General features: G+C 44.8%; 1 protein-coding gene across 3 annotated transcripts in view; it reads left to right on the forward strand.

The window, feature by feature from the left end:
- The window catches only part of RIN3 (Ras and Rab interactor 3), a 519,321-nt gene that overhangs the window by 283,007 nt on the left and 211,829 nt on the right, over positions 1-24,485 (forward strand). For all 3 annotated transcript variants that reach the window (XM_086937691.1, XM_086937692.1, XM_086937690.1), the window contains exon 2: positions 19,690-19,867. In XM_086937691.1, coding sequence (XP_086793817.1) covers positions 19,690-19,867 — 178 coding nt within the window. The remainder of the gene's footprint in view (positions 1-19,689; positions 19,868-24,485) is intronic.

Below are 24,485 nucleotides of genomic sequence, written 5' to 3' on the forward strand. Positions count from 1 at the left end.
TGTAAAAGGCAATGTCTTTTATCTATGTGTTATGGAGTGTATGTATGTGGTGTGTAGTGGAATTATGTGTGCTGTATTGATTAGTTACTTGTGTGTCATGGAGTGGAATTGTGTAGTGGAATTATGTGGCATGGTGTGCTGTGGAATTATGTGGCTAGTAATTATGTGGTATTGAGTGTACTGGAATTATGTGGAGTGGGATTGTGTGTTATGGGGTGTAATTATGTGGAATGGCATTTTGTGTTGTGGAGTGGTATGTAGTGGAGTTTATGTGGTGTGCTGTTGAATTTTGTGGAATGATGTGGAATTGTGTGGATTGGATGGATGTGGTGTGTTGTGTTATTGTGTTGTTGAGTTATATTATGTGGTTTGTTGGCAAATTATGTGGTTTGGATTGGAAATGCGTGGAGCTGAATTATGTGGCATGAAACTTTGTGGATAGTTTTGTCTTTTTGGTGGCAAAAAAGAACACATAGGTAGGAGCTGAGCTCCAGATTTTTGAGTTTGGGTGTTAAAAAAACCATTAAAGAGATTTAAAGCTAATGGTGTTGTAGATGTAAATGTCTCTTACCTATGTGATATAGATTGGTGTGGGTGTATGTGGTGTGTAGTGGAATTATGTAGGTTGTATTGGAATTGTTAGTTGAGGAATTGTGCCATTCAAATAAGACATCAGTAGGATCTTTCACTTGCAGTAGCAAACGCCCTCTGGGAAAATCCTGCAAGCTTTTTGTTTCTATTGGCCACTATTGCAGTGAGGTTGCTATTGAAAAGTCAGTGTAGACCTGCTGTGGGAGGCACAGCAGTATATTACCATTCTGCTAAGGAGAGTGGTGCCTGAGCCATTAATGTCAGTTCCACTATTCACAAAGCAGCCTCCACTGAATGAATCACAAATAAGATCTGTAAGGCTGCCATTTGGGCATCATTGCTTATTTCCACCTAGCTCTGTACACTGGCTATTGACACGCGGACTGAAGCAATCCTTGAAAAGCCACCCCATGTTATGTTGATCCCTTCTCAACTCAATATGGCAGAGATTTTACACTGCTTTAAGATAGGATTGGATGAGTGGCAATCTATACACACCATATGGTGAAAAGCTACTTAGCCGTGGATGTCGGGCCCAATTTTTTGATATTCGCCTATGACCACTTGACCTTGAAAGATTAATGTGCAGTCCTAAATGGCCACTTGTCCTTGAAGGACTAATGTGCAGTCCTAAACAGACTCTTCACGCTGACAGATAATCTTAAACTATAAAAACAGACCATTCATTTACAATCACTTCAAATAGCCTAAAGATTCAATGAGTCACACTGCATATTCCAGTGGTTTTTGAACATGCAGCTGTGAGCAAGAAACCTGGGTTGGGTCAGAGTTCAGTCCCATCTCCTCTACTTTTTTATACTGACCCTCGCAAAGATATACCGGCCTCTACCAAAGTGACAAAAAAGGTTAAGAAAGGTGCGAGAAGGAAAGTGAATTGCACAATGGGCTTTTGTTATACTACCCTGGCATAGCTGGCAAAAGACCACCATCTGGGCTGCACATGTCTCAAGGCCTGTTAATGTGTTGCCAGTACCATTGTGGAATCGAGCAAACCAGGAGTTATCTTTATCCACATCTTCTGCGTAATCGAAATTCTCCAAGAGATAGAGGATTCCAGGCCCTCCAGAGAACCCTCACAGAGGATTGAGCCAGACCCCTTTCACCACATGTTCATGACATGAACTTGGTACAGAATAAGGAAACATGCACATTACAGTTTAGTGACAGAGACGGGGAAGCAATTCCTCACGCATGCTGCAAAATCTTCGGTGTCCCAACCCATCAGGTGCGCAACGCTCATTGGGCTCAAAGGGCTACAGCCCCCCCCCCCCCCCCACCCCCCCCCCCAGTCCCGGGCACACACACAGCCGCACCCGAGCGCTTCACAGGTCTTTAAAAGACCATTTACTTGTTAATGAGGCTTTATTGTTTTTCACCTCTTCTTAGAACCCCTGCATCTCCACTCTGCTTATTGCTGGAAGAATCAGCCTCCCCATCGCCCCCTCCAAAATTTGGCTCTAGTTGCGCCTCTGCAACACTTGGTGCCCTGACAAAAAGTAGGGTGGGTGGCGATCCTCTAACCAATGAACACAGATAGTACAAAACCATCAGTCAAGTGTGAAGTGTCAGGAGTTAGGTCAGGGACGATTTCTCCATCAGGACGCTGGGGTTGCGCCCCTTGCTAATTCGAATCCCTGTGTAAACATTTACAATCCGTCACCATACAGATTAAACATCTAGTTTTAAAATCCTTATTGTCAGTGATTGGACTCAATCGCTCCAAGACCAGGTGAGGTAGCCAGGCCCTGTATGACAACCCAACCTAAGCATGACACCATGACATGGGGCTGATCTCTTTACAGCCCTTAGTGCATACTTCTTGGAGCTGGAAGGCCATCAGCTCCTTCGTGCTGGATGTAATGCAGTCCCTGGGCGTTTTCATGCACAGCCCAGTTCGAGACTCGGTGCCACGTCAATCTTATGCAAATCCGACTGTGTCTGAGTTATCACAGGATAGACATGGATCGAATGGGCTGTGCCACTGTTGCCTGGCCCTATAACATATCCAGGCCTGCCTTGATTGTGTGGGCCAGCTCCTGTAGTGCTTGGAATGGAAAAAGCAATGGAGCAGACAGTTATCCAAGCATAAGTGCACCTGAATCCGCAAGGCAGCTCGCCCTGCATCACAGAGCCTGCTTTATTTTCAAGTTTACAGAAAGACGCGCTGCCAAGCACGTACAAGGTACAATCTTTTGCTTGAGCCAATTCTAGGAGACCACTAAAGCATACCGTTGGCTTGACAAATGGATTGACAGCTGAAAGGCCAGTTATTTTCTCATTTATCATATCCAGCGAACGCCACACATATTGTGAAAAAAGGCAAGGGCACTTTTTTTCTTGCTCAATATGTCAAAAAGTGGAAAAGAGCAGGCATCTCCCCCATCACTTCAGAAATGTGATGTAATTCAATTACTTTGTCGGATCTCTTTCCTCTCTTGCTCTCGTTCTCACTATAATGTCTCCCCTTGGGTTCCCTGTCGCCCGACTCTCTCCCATGCCTTTCTTAACCCAGTCTCTCTCCTCCCTCTTTGCTCTCTTTTTTCCTTGTGTACAGCTTTTTTCCTTTTAACACTTTCTGCTATGACCATAAAGCGTCGCTTTTTCTCTCCCTCCCAGTCTTCCTGTCCTCAAAGCACTAATGTAACTTTCCATCTTCTTTTTCCCAGCCTTCCACTCGTATGCCTATGGAATTCTGCTCTTAATTTTTTTTGCAAATATAATTTTCTTTTCTGTATATTCTCTCTCCAATTTCTCACTCCCCATACTCTCTTCCCTGCTACCGTTGTCTCTTCCGTGTCATCAAATTCCCATCGTCCATTTTTGGCCACTTTTCCCCCCTCCATTTTTGGCCCTCTTGCCTGTCTCGACAATCTCTATTATCAATAAGTTATATTCTGCTCCCTGTTCTATATATCACTCATGTGTCCTAGGTTCTACCTCTATATCCACTATGTGTCACTATCCAGTGTTCCATTTTGTGTTATCCTTATTCTGTTGTCTGGACTTTCCTCATTGTAGTTCTCCTTCTCTTAAGAATGTCCTCCTCTGTACTTTTTTTCTGTCTTTCTCTGCCCTTTTCCTCTATCACTCTCCGACCTCTCAAATATGTTTGTCCCATTGTACCCTCTGCACTGTGCCCTATCGCTCTGTCAAGGGGCCACACCAATGGGAGGTTAAGACTGGCTTCGCTAAACCAGAAATGTAGTTGTTTCATGTGGAAAATACACTGTTTGCACTTTATAAAAAAAAACAAAGATACAGTTTCTCTAATAGCTTAAGAAGGGGGGAGGGGGTATGCTTGGCATGCTTATTCACCCAGTCGTTTTCTACTTGCAATGTGGAGTATGGATTTGCGCCTCACCACTTTCAGAGTTAACCAGCCTCCACTGAGTTAGGTTAAAAAACTTTTTGATCAGGAAACAACTCTGAACGGTATTTTAAAGCTCCTGAGTCGGTCAACAATGGGCTTTCCACGCAGTAAAAAAGAAACTAAGTTTAGTCAACACTGGTAACGAGACAAGCAAGCCACAAGGGCATATAAACGAGCTTCCTGTGATTGTGCACAAATAATAGTCTCCCTGTACCTAAAAATTGAATGTGTCCGTCTGTAATGCATCTGGTTGCCATGTAAAGCACTCTGATCCCATCAGGTCGAGTTTGCGCTATATATCACTGGCCCAATAAAAAACAAGCATTTGCAATGCAATAGGTCTCGCATTAGGAATGTTTGAGCTATTGGTATTGTAAATGACAATTTTTTTTATATGTGTGTTGGGTTTGAAAACAGCTAAATTAATAGCTTTGTCATTTACAAAGCCAATTGTTTTAATTTTCGCAAATGTGACACCTGTAGCATATGTAATGCAATATGTGTTGTATTTACGTGAATTAGATGTATTGATATTACAAATAACAATGGCTTTGAATTTTTTTTAAATGATTAATACTTAAATAAAAGTTATTGTAATGTATAATAGCAATAGCTTAAACTTTTGTAAATAACTTGTGTGAAGATTATGTTCAGTGTATTTTATTGTGACGAAAATCAAAGAACAGAAATGAAATATTAACATCTTTTTGTGACATTTGTAATAAAGCTTGAAACATTGAGAGAACATATTTTAACCAGTTGTTGTTGAATGGTTGCACAGATTGATGCTGTGGTGGTGCTGAGTGATGTTGTGGTGGCGACGATTGCTGCTGTGGCGTTCAGTGATTCTGTGGCAGAGCATAGTGATGTTGTGGTGCCCCCGAGTGATGCTGTGGTGGTGCCGAGTGATGCTGTGGTGGTGCTGAGTGATGCTGTGGTGGTGCGATAGATAGAGTGAGGGCGATAGAGTGAGGGCGATAGGTAGAGTGAGGGCGATAGGTAGAGTGAGGGCGATAGGTAGAGTGAGGGCGATAGGTAGAGTGAGGGCGATAGGTAGAGTGAGGGCGATAGGTAGAGTGAGGGCGATAGATAGAGTGAGGGCGATAGATAGTGAGGGCGATAGATAGTGAGGGCGATAGATAGTGAGGGCGATAGATAGTGAGGGCGATTGATAGAGTGAGGGCGATAGATAGAGTGAGGACGATAGATAGAGTGAGGACGATAGATAGAGTGAGGGCGATAGATAGAGTGAGGGCGATAGATAGAGTGAGGGCGATAGATAGAGTGAGGGCGATAGATAGTGAGGGCGATAGATAGTGAGGGCGATAGATAGTGAGGGCGATTGATAGAGTGAGGGCGATTGATAGAGTGAGGGCGATAGATAGATTGATAGAGTGAGGGCGATTGATAGAGTGAGGGCGATAGATAGATTGATAGAGTGAGGGCGATTGATAGAGTGAGGGCGATTGATAGAGTGAGGGCGATTGATAGAGTGAGGGCGATTGATAGAGTGAGGGCGATTGATAGAGTGAGGGCGATTGATAGAGTGAGGGCGATTGATAGAGTGAGGGCGATTGATAGAGTGAGGGCGATTGATAGAGTGAGGGCGATTGATAGAGTGAGGGCGATTGATAGAGTGAGGGCGATTGATAGAGTGAGGGCGATTGATAGAGTGAGGGCGATTGATAGAGTGAGGGCGATTGATAGAGTGAGGGCGATTGATAGATTGATAGAGTGAGGGCGATTGATAGATTGATAGAGTGAGGGCGATTGATAGATTGATAGAGTGAGGGCTATTGATAGATTGATAGAGTGAGGGCGATTGATAGATTGATAGAGTGAGGGCGATTGATAGATTGATAGAGTGAGGGCGATTGATAGATTGATAGAGTGAGGGCGATTGATAGATTGATAGAGTGAAGGCGATTGATAGATTGATAGAGTGAAGGCGATTGATAGATTGATAGAGTGAGGGCGATTGATAGATTGATAGAGTGAGAGCGATAGATAGATTGATAGAGTGAGGGCGATTGATAGATTGATAGAGTGAGAGCGATAGATAGATTGATAGAGTGAGGGCGATAGATAGATTGATAGGGTGAGGGCGATTGATAGAGTGAGGGCGATTGATAGAGTGAGGGCGATTGATAGAGTGAGGGCGATTGATAGAGTGAGGGCGATTGATAGAGTGAGGGCGATTGATAGAGTGAGGGCGATTGATAGAGTGAGGGCGATTGATAGAGTGAGGGCGATTGATAGAGTGAGGGCGATTGATAGAGTGAGGGCGATTGATAGAGTGAGGGCGATTGATAGAGTGAGGGCGATTGATAGATTTATAGAGTGAGGGCGTTAGATCGAGTGAGGGGCGATGGAGTGGGGGGCGATGGAGCGATAGAGTGAGAGCGATAGAGAGATTGATAGAGTGAGGGGCGATTGATAGATTGATAGAGTGAGGGCGATTGATAGATTGATAGAGTGAGAGCGATTGATAGAGTAAGGGCGATTGATAGATTGATAGAGTGAGGGCGATTGATAGAGTGAGGGCGATTGATAGATTGATAGAGTGAGGGCGATTGATAGAGTGAGGGCGATTGATAGAGTGAGGGCGATTGATAGAGTGAGGGCGATTGATAGAGTGAGGGCGATTGATAGAGTGAGGGCGATTGATAGAGTGAGGGCGATTGATAGAGTGAAGGCGATTGATAGATTGATAGAGTGAGGGCGATTGATAGATTGATAGAGTGAGAGCGATTGATAGAGTGAGGGCGATTGATAGATTGATAGAGTGAGGGCGATTGATAGAGTGAGGGCGATTGATAGAGTGAGGGCGATTGATAGAGTGAGGGCGATTGATAGAGTGAGGGCGATTGATAGAGTGAGGGCGATTGATAGAGTGAGGGCGATTGATAGAGTGAGGGCGATTGATAGAGTGAGGGCGATTGATAGAGTGAGGGCGATTGATAGAGTGAAGGCGATTGATAGATTGATAGAGTGAGGGCGATTGATAGATTGATAGAGTGAGAGCGATTGATAGAGTGAGGGCGATTGATAGATTGATAGAGTGAGGGCGATTGATAGAGTGAGGGCGATTGATAGAGTGAGGGCGATTGATAGAGTGAGGGCGATTGATAGAGTGAGGGCGATTGATAGAGTGAGGGCGATTGATAGAGTGAGGGCGATTGATAGAGTGAGGGCGATTGATAGAGTGAGGGCGATTGATAGAGTGAGGGCGATTGATAGAGTGAGGGCGATTGATAGAGTGAGGGCGATTGATAGAGTGAGGGCGATTGATAGATTGATAGAGTGAGGGCGATTGATAGATTGATAGAGTGAGGGCGATAGATAGATTGATAGAGTGAGGGCGATTGATAGATTGACAGAGTGGGAGCGATAGATAGATTGATAGAGTGAGGGCGATAGATAGATTGATAGAGTGAGGGCGATTGATAGATTGATAGAGTGAGGGCGATAGATAGAGTGAGAGCGATAGATAGATTGATAGAGTGAGGGCGATAGATAGATTGATAGAGTGAGGGCGATAGATAGATTGATAGAGTGAGGGCGATTGATAGAGTGAGGGCGATTGATAGAGTGAGGGCGATTGATAGAGTGAGGGCGATTGATAGAGTGAGGGCGATTGATAGAGTGAGGGCGATTGATAGAGTGAGGGCGATTGATAGAGTGAGGGCGATTGATAGATTGATAGAGTGAAGGCGATTGATAGAGTGAGGGCGATTGATAGATTGATAGAGTGAGGGCGATTGATAGATTGATAGAGTGAGGGCGATTGATAGATTGATAGAGTGAGGGCGATTGATAGATTGATAGAGTGAGAGCGATTGATAGAGTGAGGGCGATTGATAGATTGATAGAGTGAGGGCGATTGATAGATTGATAGAGTGAGAGAGATTGATAGATTGATAGAGTGAGGGCGATAGATAGATTGATAGAGTGAGGGCAATAGATAGATTGATAGAGTGAGGGCGATAGATAGATTTATAGAGTGAGGGCGATAGATCGAGTGAGGGGCGATGGAGTGGGGGGCGATGGAGCGATAGAGTGAGAGCGATAGAGAGATTGATAGAGTGAGGGCGATAGATAGATTGATAGAGTGAGGGCGATAGATCGAGTGAGGGCGATAGATCGAGTGAGGGGCGATAGATCGAGTGAGGGGCGATAGATCGAGTGAGGGGCGATGGAGTGGAGGGCGATGGAGTGGGGGGCAATGGAGTGGGGGGCGATGGAGTGGGGGGCGATGGAGTGGGGGGCGATGGAGTGGGGGGCGACGGAGTGGGGGGCGATGGAGTGGGGGGTGATAGATAGATTGATAGAGTGAGGGCGATAGATAGATTGATAGAGTGAGGGCGATAGATCGAGTGAGGGGCGATGGAGTGGGGGGCGATGGAGCGATAGAGTGAGAGCGATAGAGAGATTGATAGAGTGAGGGGCGATAGAGAGATTGATAGAGTGAGGGGCGATAGATAGATTGATAGAGTGAGGGGCGATTGATAGATTGATAGAGTGAGGGCAATAGATAGATTGATAGAGTGAGAGAGATTGATAGATTGATAGAGTGAGGGCGATTGATAGATTGATAGAGTGAGGGCGATTGATAGATTGATAGAGTGAGAGCGATAGATAGATTGATAGAGTGAGAGCGATAGATAGTGTAATTATGTGGCGTGTAATTATGTGGCACTGAGTGGTATTGTGTGGAGTGTGTGTTGCATTCAGTAGAGTGTAATTATGTGGCATGTATCAATGTGGCACTGAGTGGTATTTGGAGTGTATGATGCGTTGCGCGCAGTGTAATTATGTAGCATATAATTATGTGGTGTGTAATTATGTGAGGGGAGGGGATGGTAGAGAGGGAGGGGAGAGAGTAGACTGAGGGGATATAGAGGGGAGACAGGGGAGATAGAGGGGAGAGTGGGGATAGAGGGGGAGGGGAAATGATGGTAGAGTGAGAGAGGGGAGTGGAGAGAGAGGGGAGAGTGAGGAGAGAGGAAAGGGGAGAGTGAGGTGAGAGGGGAGAGTGAGGAGAGAGGCAAGAGGTGAGGGTTGAGAGTAAGAGGGAGAGTGAGCGGGAGATTTGATGAGAAGATAGGGGCAGAGAGCTGATTCAGAGTTAGAGATGTAGAGGTAGGTTCGCAGTGATGTGTAAATTAGATGTTAAGAGCGGTAAGTGCAGTGGTGCACTGAGCTTTATAGAAATAGAGGTGTGACGTACAGAGTTTGTTTTAAGGCTAGAGTAATGGTGTAAGTTCTAAAATGTGAACAACTGCATATTTTTCTGTGGGAGATGGGTTTCTCATGTTGAACACGACTTCTGTGCAAGCTGAAAATGTGTCCAACTTGTATAGTTTCAGTCTTGGTTGTGTTCAGCTCATTTCGTGTCTGGTCTCATTTAATGTGTATGCAGTGACTGAATTAAGAATTGTATTATATGTGAATAGAGGGAGATGCGACCAAAGCATCAAAGGGATGCCCGATAAGGAAGGGGGGAATGCAAGGAGCCAAAATGAAACTGTCAAAAAAGGGAATGGGAAATGCGAGAGAGAGGGGAGAGAGAACAGACAGTGAGAGGAGAGGTGAGAGTGATGAGTGAGGAGAGTGATGAGTGTTGAGAGTGATGAGTGAGGAGAGTGATGAGTGAGGATAGAGAGGAGAGAGGGGAGATAGAGAAGAGAGGGAAGAGTGAGGAGACAGGAGAGAAGAGAGAGGGAAGAGTGAGGAGAGGGGCTAGAGAAAAGAGGAAAGGGGGAAGAGTGGTGAGAGAGGAGAGTGGTGAGAGAGGAGAGTGGTGAGAGAGGAGAGTGGTGAGAGAGGGGAGTGGTGAGAGAGGGGAGTGGTGAGAGAGGAGAGTGGTGAGAGAGGAGAGTGGTGAGAGAGGAGAGTGGTGAGAGGGGAGAGTGGTGAGAGAGGAGAGGGGGGAGAGTGGTGAGAGGGGAGAGTGGTGAGAGGGGAGAGTGGTGAGAGGGGAGAGTGGTGAGAGGGGAGAGTGGTGAGAGGGGAGAGTGGTGAGAGGGGAGAGTGGTGAGAGGGGTGAGTGGTGAGAGGGGAGAGTGGTGAGAGGGGAGAGTGGGAAGAGACAGGAGAGGGGCGAGAGGAAAGAGGGGAGAGAGAAGAGTTGTGAGAGGGGAGAGTGGTGAGAGTGGGGTGAGGGGAGTGGTGTGAGGGGAGAGTGGGGGGAGGGGAGAGTGGGGTGAGGGGAGAGTGGGGTGAGGGGAGAGTGGGGTGAGGGGAGAGTGGGGTGAGGGGTGAGGGGAGTGTGGGGTGAGGGGAGTGTGGGGTGAGGGGAGAGTGGGGTGAGGGGAGAGTGGGGTGAGGGGAGAGTGGGGTGAGGGGAGAGTGGGGTGAGGGGAGAGTGGGGTGAGGGGAGAGTGGGGTGATGGGTGAGGGGAGAGTGAGGAGAGATGAGGGAGGGGAGAGTGAGGAGAGATGAGGGAGGGGAGAGTGAGGAGAGGGAAAAGGAGAGGGGACAAAGGGGAGGGTAGAGAGGGAGGGGCGAAGGGAGAAAGGGGAGAGGTGAGAGTGAGGAGAGAGGGGGGAAGGGGAGAGTGAGGGTAGAGTGAGGTGAGAGGGGAGAGTGAGGTGAGAGGGGAGAGTGAGGAGAGAGGGGAGAGTGAGGGGAGAGTGAGGAGAGAGGGGAGAGGAAAGTAAGGGGAGAGGGTAGAGTGAGGAGAGGCGAAAACAGAGGGAAGAGTCAGGGGAGAGTGAGGAAAGAGGAGAGGGGAGAGTGAGGTGAGAAGGGAGAGTGAAGTGAGAGGGGAGAGTGAGGTGAGAGGGGAGAGTGAGGTGAGAGGGGAGAGTAAGAAGAGAGGGAAGATTGAGGAGAGAGTAAAAAGGGGAGTGGATAGGGGAGGGTAGAGATGGAGTGGAGAGGAGAGAAAGGGGAGAGGGTGAGGAGAGAGGGGTAAGTGAGGGGAGAGTGATGAGAGAGGGAAGAGGGGAGGAGAGAGAGGGAAGATGGGAGGAGAGAGAGGGTAGAGTGAGGAGAGCGGGAAAAGAGAGAGGATTGAGGAGAGGGGGGAGAGTGAGGAGAGAGGGGGGAGAGTGAGGAGAGAGGGGGGAGAGTGAGGAGAGAGGAGTGAGGAGAGAGGGGAGAGTGAGGGGAGGTTGAGGGTCGAGGGAGTTGAGGAGAGAGAGAGAGAGAGGGAGAGAGGATAGAGGAGAGAGAGGAAAGTGAGAGAGGGGAGAGAGAGAAATGTGGGAGAGAGTAGAAGGAGAGCTAGGGAGGGGAGAGAGGGAAGGGAGGGAAAGAATGAGGGAGATGCAGAGTGAGAGTGACATTTGAGGAAAAAAATAGGGGCAGAGAGCTTATTGAAATAGGTGTGACGTACACTGTTTGTTTTAAGTCGACTGTAATGGTGTAAGTTCTGAAATGCGAATAACTCCATATATTCCTGTGGGAGATGGGTATCTCATGTTGAACACCACTACTGTGCAAGCTGAAAATGTGTCCAACATGTAGAGTTTCAGGCTTGGTTGTGTTAAGCTCATTGCGGTCTGGTCTAATTTAATGTGTATGCGCTGGCTGAATTCAGAATAAATGAGAACAACTCCATATATTCCTGTGGGAGATGGGTATCTCATGTTTAACACCACTACTGTGCAAGCTGAAAATGTGTCCAACTTGTATAGTTTCTGGCTTGGTTGTGTTACGCTCATTTCGTGTGGAGCCTAAACGAAACTGTCGAAAAGGGAGGTGGGAATGCAAGGAGCAGAGGAGCCAAAAGGAAGTGGGCTAAAAAGGAGGGGGGATGCAAGGAGCCTGATTAAAGCAGACAATAAGGGAGGGGGGAGGGGGGGAGATGCGAACAGAGCATCTAAGGGCTGCCTGAGAAGGGAGGGGGGAATGTGAGGAGCCAAAATGAAACTGTCGAAAAGGGAGTGGGGAATGCAAGGAGCAGAGGAGCCATAAGGGAGTGGGCTAAAAGGAAGGGGGAATGGGAGGAGCCAAATTGAAACTGTCAAAGGGAGGGGGGAATGCAAGGAGCAGAGGAGCCAAAACGTAGGGGGCTAAAAGGAAGGGGGGAATGCGAGGAGCCAAAATGAAGCTGTTGAAAAGAGAAATCAAGAATCTGCAGTCTCCTCCCTGCCCAAAATCAGCTGGGGTGTTGCTTGTAAACAACAAACAAATGATGTGCACGGTCTCACACATATGCACTGTAGTCAATCCGCCTAGAAAAAGCCTTTGGGTGCATTTTTTTAAGCCCCTACATAATCTCACCAACAAGCATTGCTAAAGCAATGCCTTAGGCTCGACCTAAAAAAGCAGTGTTGTGAGAGCAGTAAGAGATGGCAGCAAAGGTGCAAAAAACAAAGCTGTGTTGTGGGTGGAGCGGGGGTGAGCAACAAAGTGCTCTGGACGAAGTGTCAACAAAGGCTACATACACCGGCCCTAGTGCATAAGGGCATGCTGAGACTGCACTCGCGCTTGCTGCAGTTCATCCCCTAACCCTCGGGATGATCAAAAACCTGCATTTACTGGAATGTGCTGTGACATCTAAATGCATTCGCTATTTCAGACTGTATAAACATTGTTGTCCTTAAACATTCTGAGCCTGTTGCTTTAGGGCTTATAGCTGCATTGAATACTATGTTACGGTTTTTAGAAATATTGTGTATTAGTTGTGTGCCAAATAGCAAGCTTTGGTAAATCATTAGTGAGGCATTCCTAGAAAGAGCGACCTCGTCAGGAGGAGGAAAAAGAGGAACAGAAGAGAGCAGCAGTCGGGTGTGGCATAACGGTCAGAGTGGCCGACCTTGAAGCAAGGGAACCAGGTTCGAGTCTCGGCGTCTGCTCTAGCAACCTGTGATTTGCGCAAAATATTTCATCTCCCCATGCCTCAAAAATGAATTTGTTCTTCTGTAATGTAATTGGTGGTCATGAAAAGCGTTCTGATCCCTTTTGGGTCAAGTTCACGCTATATAACACTATAAAGGAATAACATTTAAAAAGCAGTTCTGTGGAAGGGGTGAGGGGGTGGCTGGGCGGGGCTGCACAGGGTGAGTACGTTGTGGCAAATGGGCAAAAAACCAACAAAAGCAGTGGTGAGTGAGGGGTCAGCATGAGGAGATTAAGTAGCGGCAGAAGCTTAATAAACACCGAAACAAACAGCATGGCAAATGAAGCGGCAGCCGCAAGAGTTTTATGAAGCCCTTGCAGGAAGTAAACAGAACACTGAGCAGCGGTCGGATGTGGCCTAGGGGCCAGAGTGATTGACCTTCAAGCAGGGCAACCAGGTTCGAGTCTCTGCTTCAGCTCAAGGATCCTGTGATTGTGTGCAAATCATTTAATCTCTCTGTGCCTTAAAATTGAATGTGTCCCTCTGTAATGCTGGTTATGTAAAGCGCTCTGATCCCTTCGGGTCAAGTTTGAGCTATATAACACTGCAAAAAATTAAAATGAGAAAAAGCAGTGTTGTGGGAGGGGTGGTCAGCACAGGGAGATTAAGTCGCAGTAAAACCATAATTAACACCTAAGCAAACCGTACAGCAAATGAAGCAGCAGCAAGTGTTTCATGAAACCTGTGAATGAAGTAAACAGAACACTTAACAGGAGCAGAGGCAGAAGAACAAACAAAAGAAAATGCTCTCAAAGTTTCGAAATACCCTGAAAAATATGAGCACAAGTAACGGTGACAGTCCTCATGGGAAGATACAAAAGTCCAGAAGAAGGGACTACTAAGCCTATTCTGCAATCAAAAGAAGGCATTTATAAAGGACAGTAAAAGGAGCCAATTAAAAAGATGGGCAGTGCTTAAAGCCCATATTCTAAGAACAGCATGTCTCAAAAGACAGTGCATGTACTGCCTAGGCAAGACCTAGAACAAGTGCTATGTCGCAGCCAGGTCTGTTCATGTCATAGCACTTTTTTAGGGCTCGCACTGCGACGTAATCGCGAAAGCGATTGTCGCAGTGGAGTCCTATTGTAATCATTCTGGCTTTCAAGGACTAACGAGGTTTGGGACAACAGACTGGCACTCGCACGCATGCAGCCTGCCAGAATCGGATCAGGCCGCACGCTCCTATTCCGGCAGGCTCTTCAGTCACCATGGATCACGCACGCACACAGAGACACACATACACCAGTGCACACATATATACACACACACACACACACCACACCTCCCCAGCCCCCCCCGCCCCGCCACACGAGCGCACACACACAGACAATACCCCCCCGCCCACACACACACGCGCGCGCCCAACCCATCTTGCTGCATTTCACACCACACCCTGCTGCAGTTCCACCCACAGCTGCGCCGTCTTACCGGTAGACAACGTGTATTTTCACCGGAATGGCTACAGGACAGTATCACCAACATGAGATCTTACGGACAAAGCTGTACTTCCAGCACCAACGATACAATTGGTTACGTTAACAACTTCGCGCATGCTTCGTCCAGAAATGTAAAAAAAAAACGATCATGCCTGTCCGCCCATACAAGTGCAGACGAATCCATTTACAATAAGCGGAGGGGTAGGAAGGGATACTCTACCCCTCAGCTTGTGTATCTGCACGGTGCTCGCGCTTCCATTTTCCAACTAGTGTGTAAATAAACTTTATTTTGTTTTATCAGCACAGCTTCATTGAATTACTTCCGAGGAGGTAGCGTGTGTGCTTTTAGAATGGTCACGCCCGCTTTCATGTTTCACCATGTTCAAGTTCAAGTTCAGAGATTTGTATAACGCACTACTCACCCAGAGGGTCTCAAGGTGCTTGAGGGAGGGAGGGTGCTTTACTTATCGAATATCCAAGTTTTTAGTGGCTTTCTGAAGGCGAGGTGGTTCTGTGTAAGGCGGAGGTGGGTGGGGAGAGAATTCCAGGTTTTGGCCGCTAAGTAGGAGAAGGATCTTACCCCCCATGGTGGATTTATGGATGCGCGGAATAGCGGCGAGGGCTTGATTGGATGATCGTAGTTGGCGGGAGGGGGTGTAGAAGGACAGTCGCGTGTTGAGGCATTCGGGTCCTTGGTCGTAGAGGGCTTTGCGTGCGTGGGTGAGGAGGCGGAACGTTATTCTCTTGTTGATGGGGAGCCAATGGAGGTCTTTTAGGTGGTCAGAAATGTGAGCTTGCCGAGGGATGCATGTCCAATATGAGTCTGGCTGAGGCGTTTTGGATTCGTTGGAGTTTTTTCTGTAGTTTGGCTGTGGTTCCGGCGTAGAGGGTGTTTCCGTAGTCCAGACGGCTGGTGACCGTCTTTCTTGTTTCGGTGGGGATCCAACGGAAGATTTTTTTGAGCATGCGGAGGATGTTGAAGCAAGATGATGAGACGGCGTTGGCTTGTCTGGTCATCGAGAGGGATGAGTCCAGGATGAAGCCAAGGTTACGTGCGTGATCCGTAGGTCTGGGTGCGGTTCCCAGGGCCGGTGGCCACCAAGAATCGTCCCAGGCAGAGGGGGATGATCCTAAAATGAGGACTTCCGTTTTGTCCGAGTTTAGTTTTAGACGGCTATTCTTCATCCACTCGGCTACGTCTTTCATCCCTTCGTGTAGGTTGGGAGAGACAACGCCGAGACTCGAACTCAGTTCGAAAGTTAGCAGCTCAAATTGTTACTCCACACTCCCTGCCGAGACAATTGGCATTTTTAAATAGTTGTTTTTAATGTCAATGAGCGTTTCCCTGGCTCAGAACCTTTAACTTTAACAGACACTCTCCGTTACTCTCTCGGGCTCACCTGGTACTGCTGTTGGCTCCCTCTCTTCGGGCTGCGCCTGCCTCCTCCTCCCCCCTGCTTATTTAACATTGCAGCCAATTTCAAATAGAAGATTGTGAACTCAGTCCTTTCATTCTAAGTCACGAAAATCCAGTAATTTACAGATAAGGGTGTGTAGAATGTCGCGCAGTGCGTGAGTACTGTATTACTGACTGATGTGGATTCGAACTTGCTGTCTTTGTCTTCTGACTATTTCTTTCACATTGTGCGGGTGCAACGTGTGCAAACCTTTAGGTTTAATTTTACATGTTATGATTTATTAAGTCCAGGGATAACATTATTTTTTTTAAATTCAGAGTTTCTCATTTTCAAACCGGCCCCCAGTGGATCTGGCATTTCGAAAACTAATTGTTGTAATGCAACATATATTTCCAAATAAGTGGCGTGGAAGGCGACATGACTCCTCATCATGAACGGTCTAAAATCTAGTCTGTTAACCGCCAATGTGCGTCAGAACTGAGACTGTGCAAAGCAAGCTTACTTAGCCTTGTTTTATTAGGTCTGCTTCGGTGGGGGGGATAGCGCACTGGGGTCACACCCGCAAAGAGAACCTTGAAGAGAACCGCAATATGCTTTTCTCCGCCGTGGGCTCGGTCTCTCATCTCCTTGACCCCCCTTTCATCCTATGCTCTGTCCCCTCATACTCTTCCTCTGTCCGTGGCGGGCTCGATCTCTCCTCTCCCTGTTTCCTCCCTTCATCGCATACTCTATCTTCTCTCACAAACAATGCTTATATACCAATTGCAAATAAAAAAAAATTAATGCAAAGCATTGTCATTTACAATGCCAGTAACTCAAACTTTAATGCTGCGAGACCTATTGCATTGTAAATGCTTGTTTTATTATTACTTTTAGCCATGTTACAGAACAGACGCACTGCTGTACAGCATGGCTACAAATCATTGACAAGCCAATAGATCTCGTAGGTGAGGCCTATTTGATTTACCAATGCTTGTTTATTTTTATCTAAACACTCTACAAGAGTCCATGTGTTTTCCATGTTGTCTCCCTCATGCACTTCTATCCTTATCTTCACCACACTCTGTGTTCCTCTCTCTCGCCTGCGTGATTTCCCCCATACCCCAGCATTCCTTTCTCACCCTTGAGTTTCTCCCAACCAGCTCCACTTTGCTTTCTTTTGTCTGTTTGCTCCCTCCACCCGTGCCCTCCATGTTTCTACCCTCACTGTGTCCCCTGTTTTGCTTCTGCCTCATTCATATTCCCTATATGTTGGTTTTCCTGTTGCTTCTCCTCACCGCCATAAAACAAATAAAACACTTTCTTTTATCCATCCAGCACAGACGAGTAACAAAAAAAATGTTTTTAAGGCAGTTACATAATTTTGTAGGGACGCCTATGCATGGTCTGCATGCTCCTGCAAAATTATGCCGCCGACTGTAGTTACCAATCCAACACTGATCGGTTATTAAAAAGAAACTAGCATTTGCAATGCTATCGGTCTCGCATTTGGGACCTTATATGTATTTAGCTATGCAGCACATTAGCCTGAGTGCTGAAACATCTACTGTTCTTTAACATGGAGGGAAAGTAAGCACCAAACTGTGTGACACCATTCCATAGCTCTGTTTTTAATATAAAAGCAGGGCCTTCGGTGGTCATATCACTGAAAATAACAGATTTGAAAAAAATATTGGCTACGGGTGCTCGTGGGAGACCATTTCTATGGACTGGAATACAGAGAATGCTAAAGTGATTTTGGTATTTTAGTGACCTCTGCTGGTCGTTTTCTATCAAGAAGGTTAAATAGAGGCAGTTGAACAGAAAAAAGATCTCTAAGCGGAAGAGGACAAGTCCTAGGGATGATCTTCAGAGCCCACAAAGTACATACACAGATAAGTATATACTAAAGTATATACCAAAGTATATACAAGAGGTCTCGAATGCTCGACCTAAAAATAAAGCAGCTGCATCATTTTGTAGGCAAGAGCATGCATGGTGCACTCGCCTACAAAATGATACATCTGGCAGTGTCGTAAGTAGTTTTATAGCGCCGTTACTACTCAAAAATGTAGGATGGCAGAGCACTTCATCACACATGCTATATAGAGACAATCAATCATAGGTGTGTAAATCAGTGCATAGAAATTGTTACCCAAGACAGAGGACTACAAGGTGTAGGAGTCACATGTCACCCATACTGGTAGGCAGGATAGTTTAAGAGTGCTTGGTCCGGAGAAGCACAAACTAATAATTTAAGATGTAACACCATGGTTGGGGGGTTCTCTTTAATAATCAGAATTGATTTCTATCCAAATGAACCCTTTTTGCAACATTAAGATCAGAAAGATTGGGGACAAAATCATAACACTCTAATCTATACCTTGCAGTTGGCATGCAGCTCTTTCATGGCAGTTAATAGCTCACTGTTCTATGTTAGGATTATAACTTATAAACTGCAAGTTACGAAGGATCTCTGAAAAAAGCAGCAGCCCACTGATCTACTTACATTGTATGTACTTTTTGATCTGAATGGTACATGTTCTTTGCAGCAGTGTGCCTGCCCAGCATGGCTCACGACCGCTGGTGAAGCCAGTAGGTTCGCAAGTCACAACCTCTTGACTGTGCCAATGCTTATTCTGTACGGCGCTCCAAGGTTATTCAGGCCTGTTCTGCGTATTGAAAACCATGCACAAAAATAAATGATCTCCCCACCACATACTGCGCCCAGCAGTCACACCTGCGAGCCAGGTGATAAGGACCAGCTCTATGCATGAGCTCGTGGGGTCTGTGGATTCTGAGAGTGTAGGGCCACGCCCTACATTTGTATTTATTTATCAAAAAGCGATAAATAAATACAAACCTTTGTCCTCCTCTATCCTTCTGCTATCATTCCCAATCCAAATAACTGAGTAACCTATCCACCACTTAAAATGTACTTGCATGTTTCACTATACTAATTCAACACTAATCCTCTATGGGTCCCGGAGTAGCGTGCTACCCGCCGAAAAAGCGCTTCGACGCCTAGTCAGGGGTAGTAAGCGCTATATAAATACAATTACATATTAGAAGCTCTGGTGGGGCCACATACAAAAACGTATGCGCAGCCTTTATTAGTAGTCGGACGAAAAAGCAGCTCGTAATTTGGAAAGCGTACTCCAGGGGAAATGAAAACATGGTATGTGGCGCCATCTAGTGGTGCTGCCGCGTTAGCTTTATTAAGAATAATTATATTTATTATTTAACCATGTACAGGGAGCAGGGGCAGGGCCCAAAAGGGACAGAGCTTGGGATAGAGACTCAGCCTGCCTCCCCTTGTGACGGCCATGGGGTCTTGTCAGAGTGCCTGTCCGAACACATCCGGGGCGCTGCTTTAACACTTTCTTTTTTTTTTAACAATACTGTATTGAGTGTCACTGCTACGCCCACTTTTCCTCTCTTCAAATGTAAAACTTTTAAAACATTCATACCAAGAATCTTTGTGCCACTGATTTTTCAGTGGCAACAGACAGTAATGGATTTTTAAAAAGTCCGAATTTTTCCCCCTACGTGCTTTTGTAAAAACCAGCACAAGTTACGATTTCCTTCTTCGCTTCCCAACTCGCAACAAATTCTACATTGTTTTTGTACCAGATTTCACCAACATCTAACTGTCTAGCCGAGGTGTAGCAAGGTAGGGCAGGACGTTTATTTGCTAGTTGAAGTCGGATTTAGTGCCTGTCACAGGGATTGTGTTGAATGAGTGGGCGTCTAACTGGATTTCACTTACCCCAATGTATTTTATCTTGTCTGTTTTGAGACTATATACACCCAAGTTTTATTTATTCTTTTGTATACTTTTATAGTTTGAAGAGAAACTGAATAAAGATAATTGATTAGTTGAGTGGATGAATACAATACTTTGCTAAAATGTATTCAGTATTTCTGAGCGGCGTTGTTAACTATAGCACACACATTAGTAGTCAATGATGCCCTAGTATTTTTGTCGCTTATCCTAATGGCTTATGTTTTATTGTTTGCAGAAGTACCAACCATCTCACTGGGGCAGAGAGCACGGCCCCTGACACTGCTCTCTGCAATGGCCTCTCGCCGCCAGGCATCAGCCTCTTGGACAAGCTCATTAAAACCTGCCCCGTGTGGCTGCAGCTGTGCCTGGACCAGGAGCAGGCGGCCCAGGTGCTGAGGGCGGAGCCTGTCGGGGTGAGTCAATGACTATGGAATTGCTTCATGGCTGACATTGCCTCCTGAGAATTCTTGAGGCACTTTGGGGGTGTAGTTAGTGCTAATGAAAGGGATCAAATAAAAAAACACTGGAGACGAATCCCCCAGATGGGCAAGCGTATTGAGTTGCCCTTCAGTAGCCATTGCATGTCAGCACGGTAAAGGGGAATTAAGTTCCCTATATTTATTCTGTACCGAACTTTGCTGGTAGAGAAGGTGGCCTTGGAAGGGGGGACTCCTGACCACCCAAATATATTGTGACCACTAATCCATTTCACTTGACGCCTGAATATATCGTTCGGCGTTAATAGATTGCAGTCAGTCCAGCCCTGTCCTGTGTTAATGACTCATCACATCAAGGCTTTGCCTCTAAGCATTGAGAACTGTAACACAATTCCCTCAATTCCAAGTATTAAAAGCTAACTTACCTAATTTCCATTTTTTCATCACTGTTTTGCTATGTATATATATATGTTCTGTTACTTAATGCTTTCTTGTCTTATGGTGTCATTTTTAAATAAAGTTTAATTCCACCGTTTTGGCATTTCCAAATATTGTAAATTACAGGGGCTATGATATACATAGTGCCCCGGGGATGTAATCCACACTTGTGGCTGGTTAATGTGCCCATGGGTCACTATGACATTACAGAAGGGGGTAGAGGCTTGGGCAATCATTGTTGTAATATGGGGCACACCGGTGCCAAATGTGCGCCGAGACAATCCCATGGGGTCCTGCTCTCATTTGCAGAGGAACTTGGCCCATACAGATGAGGGAATCTTTTGCCTTTGCACCCATTCCATATTACAGACATGCTGCACAGCCCCAAACCCTTAATATCCCCAAACCACCCCTTAATGTTACCCTTCCCTAAACCCTAAAACACCCTTGCTATTTCTTAATGCTACCTTTAGCTAATCACTAAAACCCGTAATTACCCCACAACCTATCAATCCCTGAACTCCATCAATCTATTACTACCCCTTAATGCTACCTGTCTCTGAAACCTAAACCCCGTTACTAGTCATCCAACCCATTCCCCACTGTACTGTAAATGCTCTTATCTACTTTAGCAGGAGAATGGTCTCTTGCTTCCAGTACACTTAACTTTCCTAAATAAGACCTACCATTTTTTAAAAAAATTTCAGCGACAACTTTTTTTCAATCTATTTAGTCAGTGAACCACATTTTTGACACAAACTTTTTCTCCATTATATTTTTACTGCAAACCGAGCTGGACACGGGGAGTGCAAGGGTCCTCCCACACAACTATGCAGGTTGGTCCAGTACGTTCTCTACCCACTTGCTGGGTGTTAGATCTGGGGGTCTCTAGTTGGCAATGGTATTCACCTTTGTCCAAATAGGGACCCTTACTTCTAAGTCAGGATAAGGGGATTACACTCCTTAATAACCATATTTTTGTCGACATAGTCTTGGAGGGATATAGCCTCCCACCACTTCGATGTTTCCGATTTCTTTAGTTTTTCATACTTTCTGAGTTTGACCATGAGTGTAGTTTCAGTGTTTTGTTTAGTTATTACCGGTGGCCCTTTACCCGGAGCACGAGCCAATAATGTTTGGGCAGCCATCCTGCGCTGCGCTTCTTCGTCCATCCTTGTGTACAGATAGTCTTATTTGAACTGAGAAGGCACACTCTAATTCACGATGTTATGGTACGTTCTTGAGTTTCATGCCTTTTAGTGGGTTTATAATAATAAACAAAACAACTGCCAATACTGCTCTCCTTCTGACCTATTATTTTTCACAGCACAATGGAATCGAACCAACGTGGGTTCCCAGACTAATTGTTCGGTCAGATTGAATCATCATTTAGTTTTATTCACTTTAAATGCATATGTCAATTATTTTATACACTTTGTACAAATCTTTGCATCCCTGCAATCAAAAACATTATATACAATCAATATTAAATACAGTTCAAAAACAATGCAAAGCAAACATTGATCTCTACCAATCCAAACATCCAACGTTCACCCAGTCACTTTCATACCCATAGAAAAAACTGTTCACCATTTACATAAAACAATCATTGCACCATAGACAATATTTATATATAATTTGAAAATTTGAACAAAAGTTACAAATATTTGAGATCATATGGCGTATAAACTAGCGGTCTACGCACTTCGAACTCAGAATGGGTTAGGAGTTCTTACACATACTTACTCTCTTAAACAATCACTTATAGAAACACATACTTATTTAAACAAGAACTCTTTCAATCTCTCACTCTCACATATACTCACTTATATACATCAATACTCACATAAACTAGATTAAAACATATGTAGTTACTGATAAAGACACTAGTGAGACAGTCATTCACTCACTAACACACACATATACACACTCATCCACCCATACAGTCCTGCACATATGCTGTCTTCAAAACACATACAAACAGTGAGTCAGTCATTGATGCATCTATGTGCTAAGTAACACCCCCACCAAACCATACAGACACTCATACTGATACTAAAAAAACATCTAATAACCCATATACACACACATGTAGCTACTCACCAACCCATGCAGCCACTTATACACAAAGTGAAACACTGATACAAACATTTAAATATTTAAACAATACTCGCTAATATATGTATTCACTAAGATACACTTAATAAGCCAGTTAACCAATCATTTAAAAAAAAACATACATTAAGACACTTATTTAAACATGTATTCTTCTATCGACCTTTACATATACATACATAAAACATATTTATTTTTCAGAAAGACACACATTCACTGGATGGTGTCATCAGTGATGTCATGAGTGATGTCACTGACCATGTCATGAGTGATGTAATATGTGACGTCATCAGCAGTGCATTGCAGGTGCGCAAGTTATAGTGAGTCCAAATAACTATAACGTGGGAATTTCAATAGTTTTATGTCAGTAAAATTTCCAGCTAACTATAATTGGTGTCAAACCTATGGTTTTTTCAGTGAATATATATATATATATATATATATATATATATATATACTCACACACTCACAAGGCAAGCACTCATTCTGTGTGTAAGCACAGTAAATTACCCTGGACTCTGTCCCAATCCTACCTGGTTACCGCATCCTTTCTCTCGAATAATAAATGCATTCAGTAAATTAGCATACACATCAAGAGCAGCCTGACTAATGGCGAAAAGGAACCCAATATATTTCCCTACGAAAGTTTGACTCAAACCCTACTGTACTTTGACACAAAAGATTAAAAAAAACATTTTCTGCGGCTGCACTGGTACATGATACTTGCTGGACTTAGGTAAATGTTTATCTTTAGATGTATCGGTAAATAAATATTACACACATACATATACGTGTTTGTAAATATGTGTGTGTGTATGTATATATATATATACATATTACGCTCCAACTTTTCTTCTCTTCGCAGAAAAGACGCAGCACTCAAGGAGGGATGTCAAAACCACGCAAAGGTTTATTCAAACAAACTGCACAAACGCGTTTCGGCGTACTGCCTTCGTCAGTGTGTCACTTACAACAGACAGTCAACATGTTAAATAAACTTTCAATAAATCACGGAAACAGACATAGGACTCATCCCTTGGATCACACCATGAGCGCCATATTTAAGTGTGTTTCTCAAGCCAGATTACATCTGTAAAAGACTCTCTTTACCCAATTTGGGACCACATGCTCATGGTTTAAGGGTTAGATATTATACATTACAAATGTCTCAATTTATCGACAAAAAATAAAGCCGTGGATCGGCTAGTGTCTTATGTCAACATTGTCCCATCATGATTGTGATACGTTTTAAAATATACCGCAAGAGAAAGTATATCTCTTAATTTATCAAAATTCAACATTTCAACAGATCAAATCGCAAGGGCAGTTGCAAAATACATTGATAATATATGTAATCGATTGGGTCAATAAATGCAATCCATTCAATTTTGAAAAGATATAGAATTTCTCAGATCCAATTTCTATGACAGTAACAACATGACTTCAGTGTTGTTATACGCCAACTTGATGACTACCAAAAACATGATAAATGAATGAGTGAATACAAATCAAACCGGAAAAAATACCAAAGGAAAATCTGTGTGTATCAAAGATTGTCTATACATATCAAAGCACATCCTTTCATACATGTTCCTCTCAGGAGTAGTTATAAAAGTTTGTTAGTCTCATAAATACTGAGTTAACCCTGGACCATCACTTCATATTTGTGGAATTCCTACAGAGATGATGTGTATATCTCTAGGACGTATACAGAAGAGTATAAGATCACTTTCCTAGATGAAATGCCATTTCTTCTCCACTGTTGAGCCCATTTGGATGTTTAGTGGAGAGATCTAGTATATACCTAGACTCCAACCTCCGGAGTCTTCTCAGGCGATCACCTCCTCTGACATTGGGTGGGACAATATCCAACCCAAAAAACTGAAGTTTATCTCGATCCCTGCCGTGTACCGCGGCAAAATGCCGGGCCACCAGGTAGGCAGGATTCGCCTTTTCTATGGCCCGCTGGTGTTCTAGTATCCTCAGTTTGAGTTCCTTGATTATGCTGCCGATGTAGCGAGAGCCACAGGGGCAGAGCAAG

The sequence above is a fragment of the Lissotriton vulgaris genome, chromosome 9, assembly GCF_964263255.1.
Source record: "Lissotriton vulgaris chromosome 9, aLisVul1.2, whole genome shotgun sequence".
Lineage (NCBI taxonomy): Eukaryota > Metazoa > Chordata > Amphibia > Caudata > Salamandridae > Lissotriton > Lissotriton vulgaris.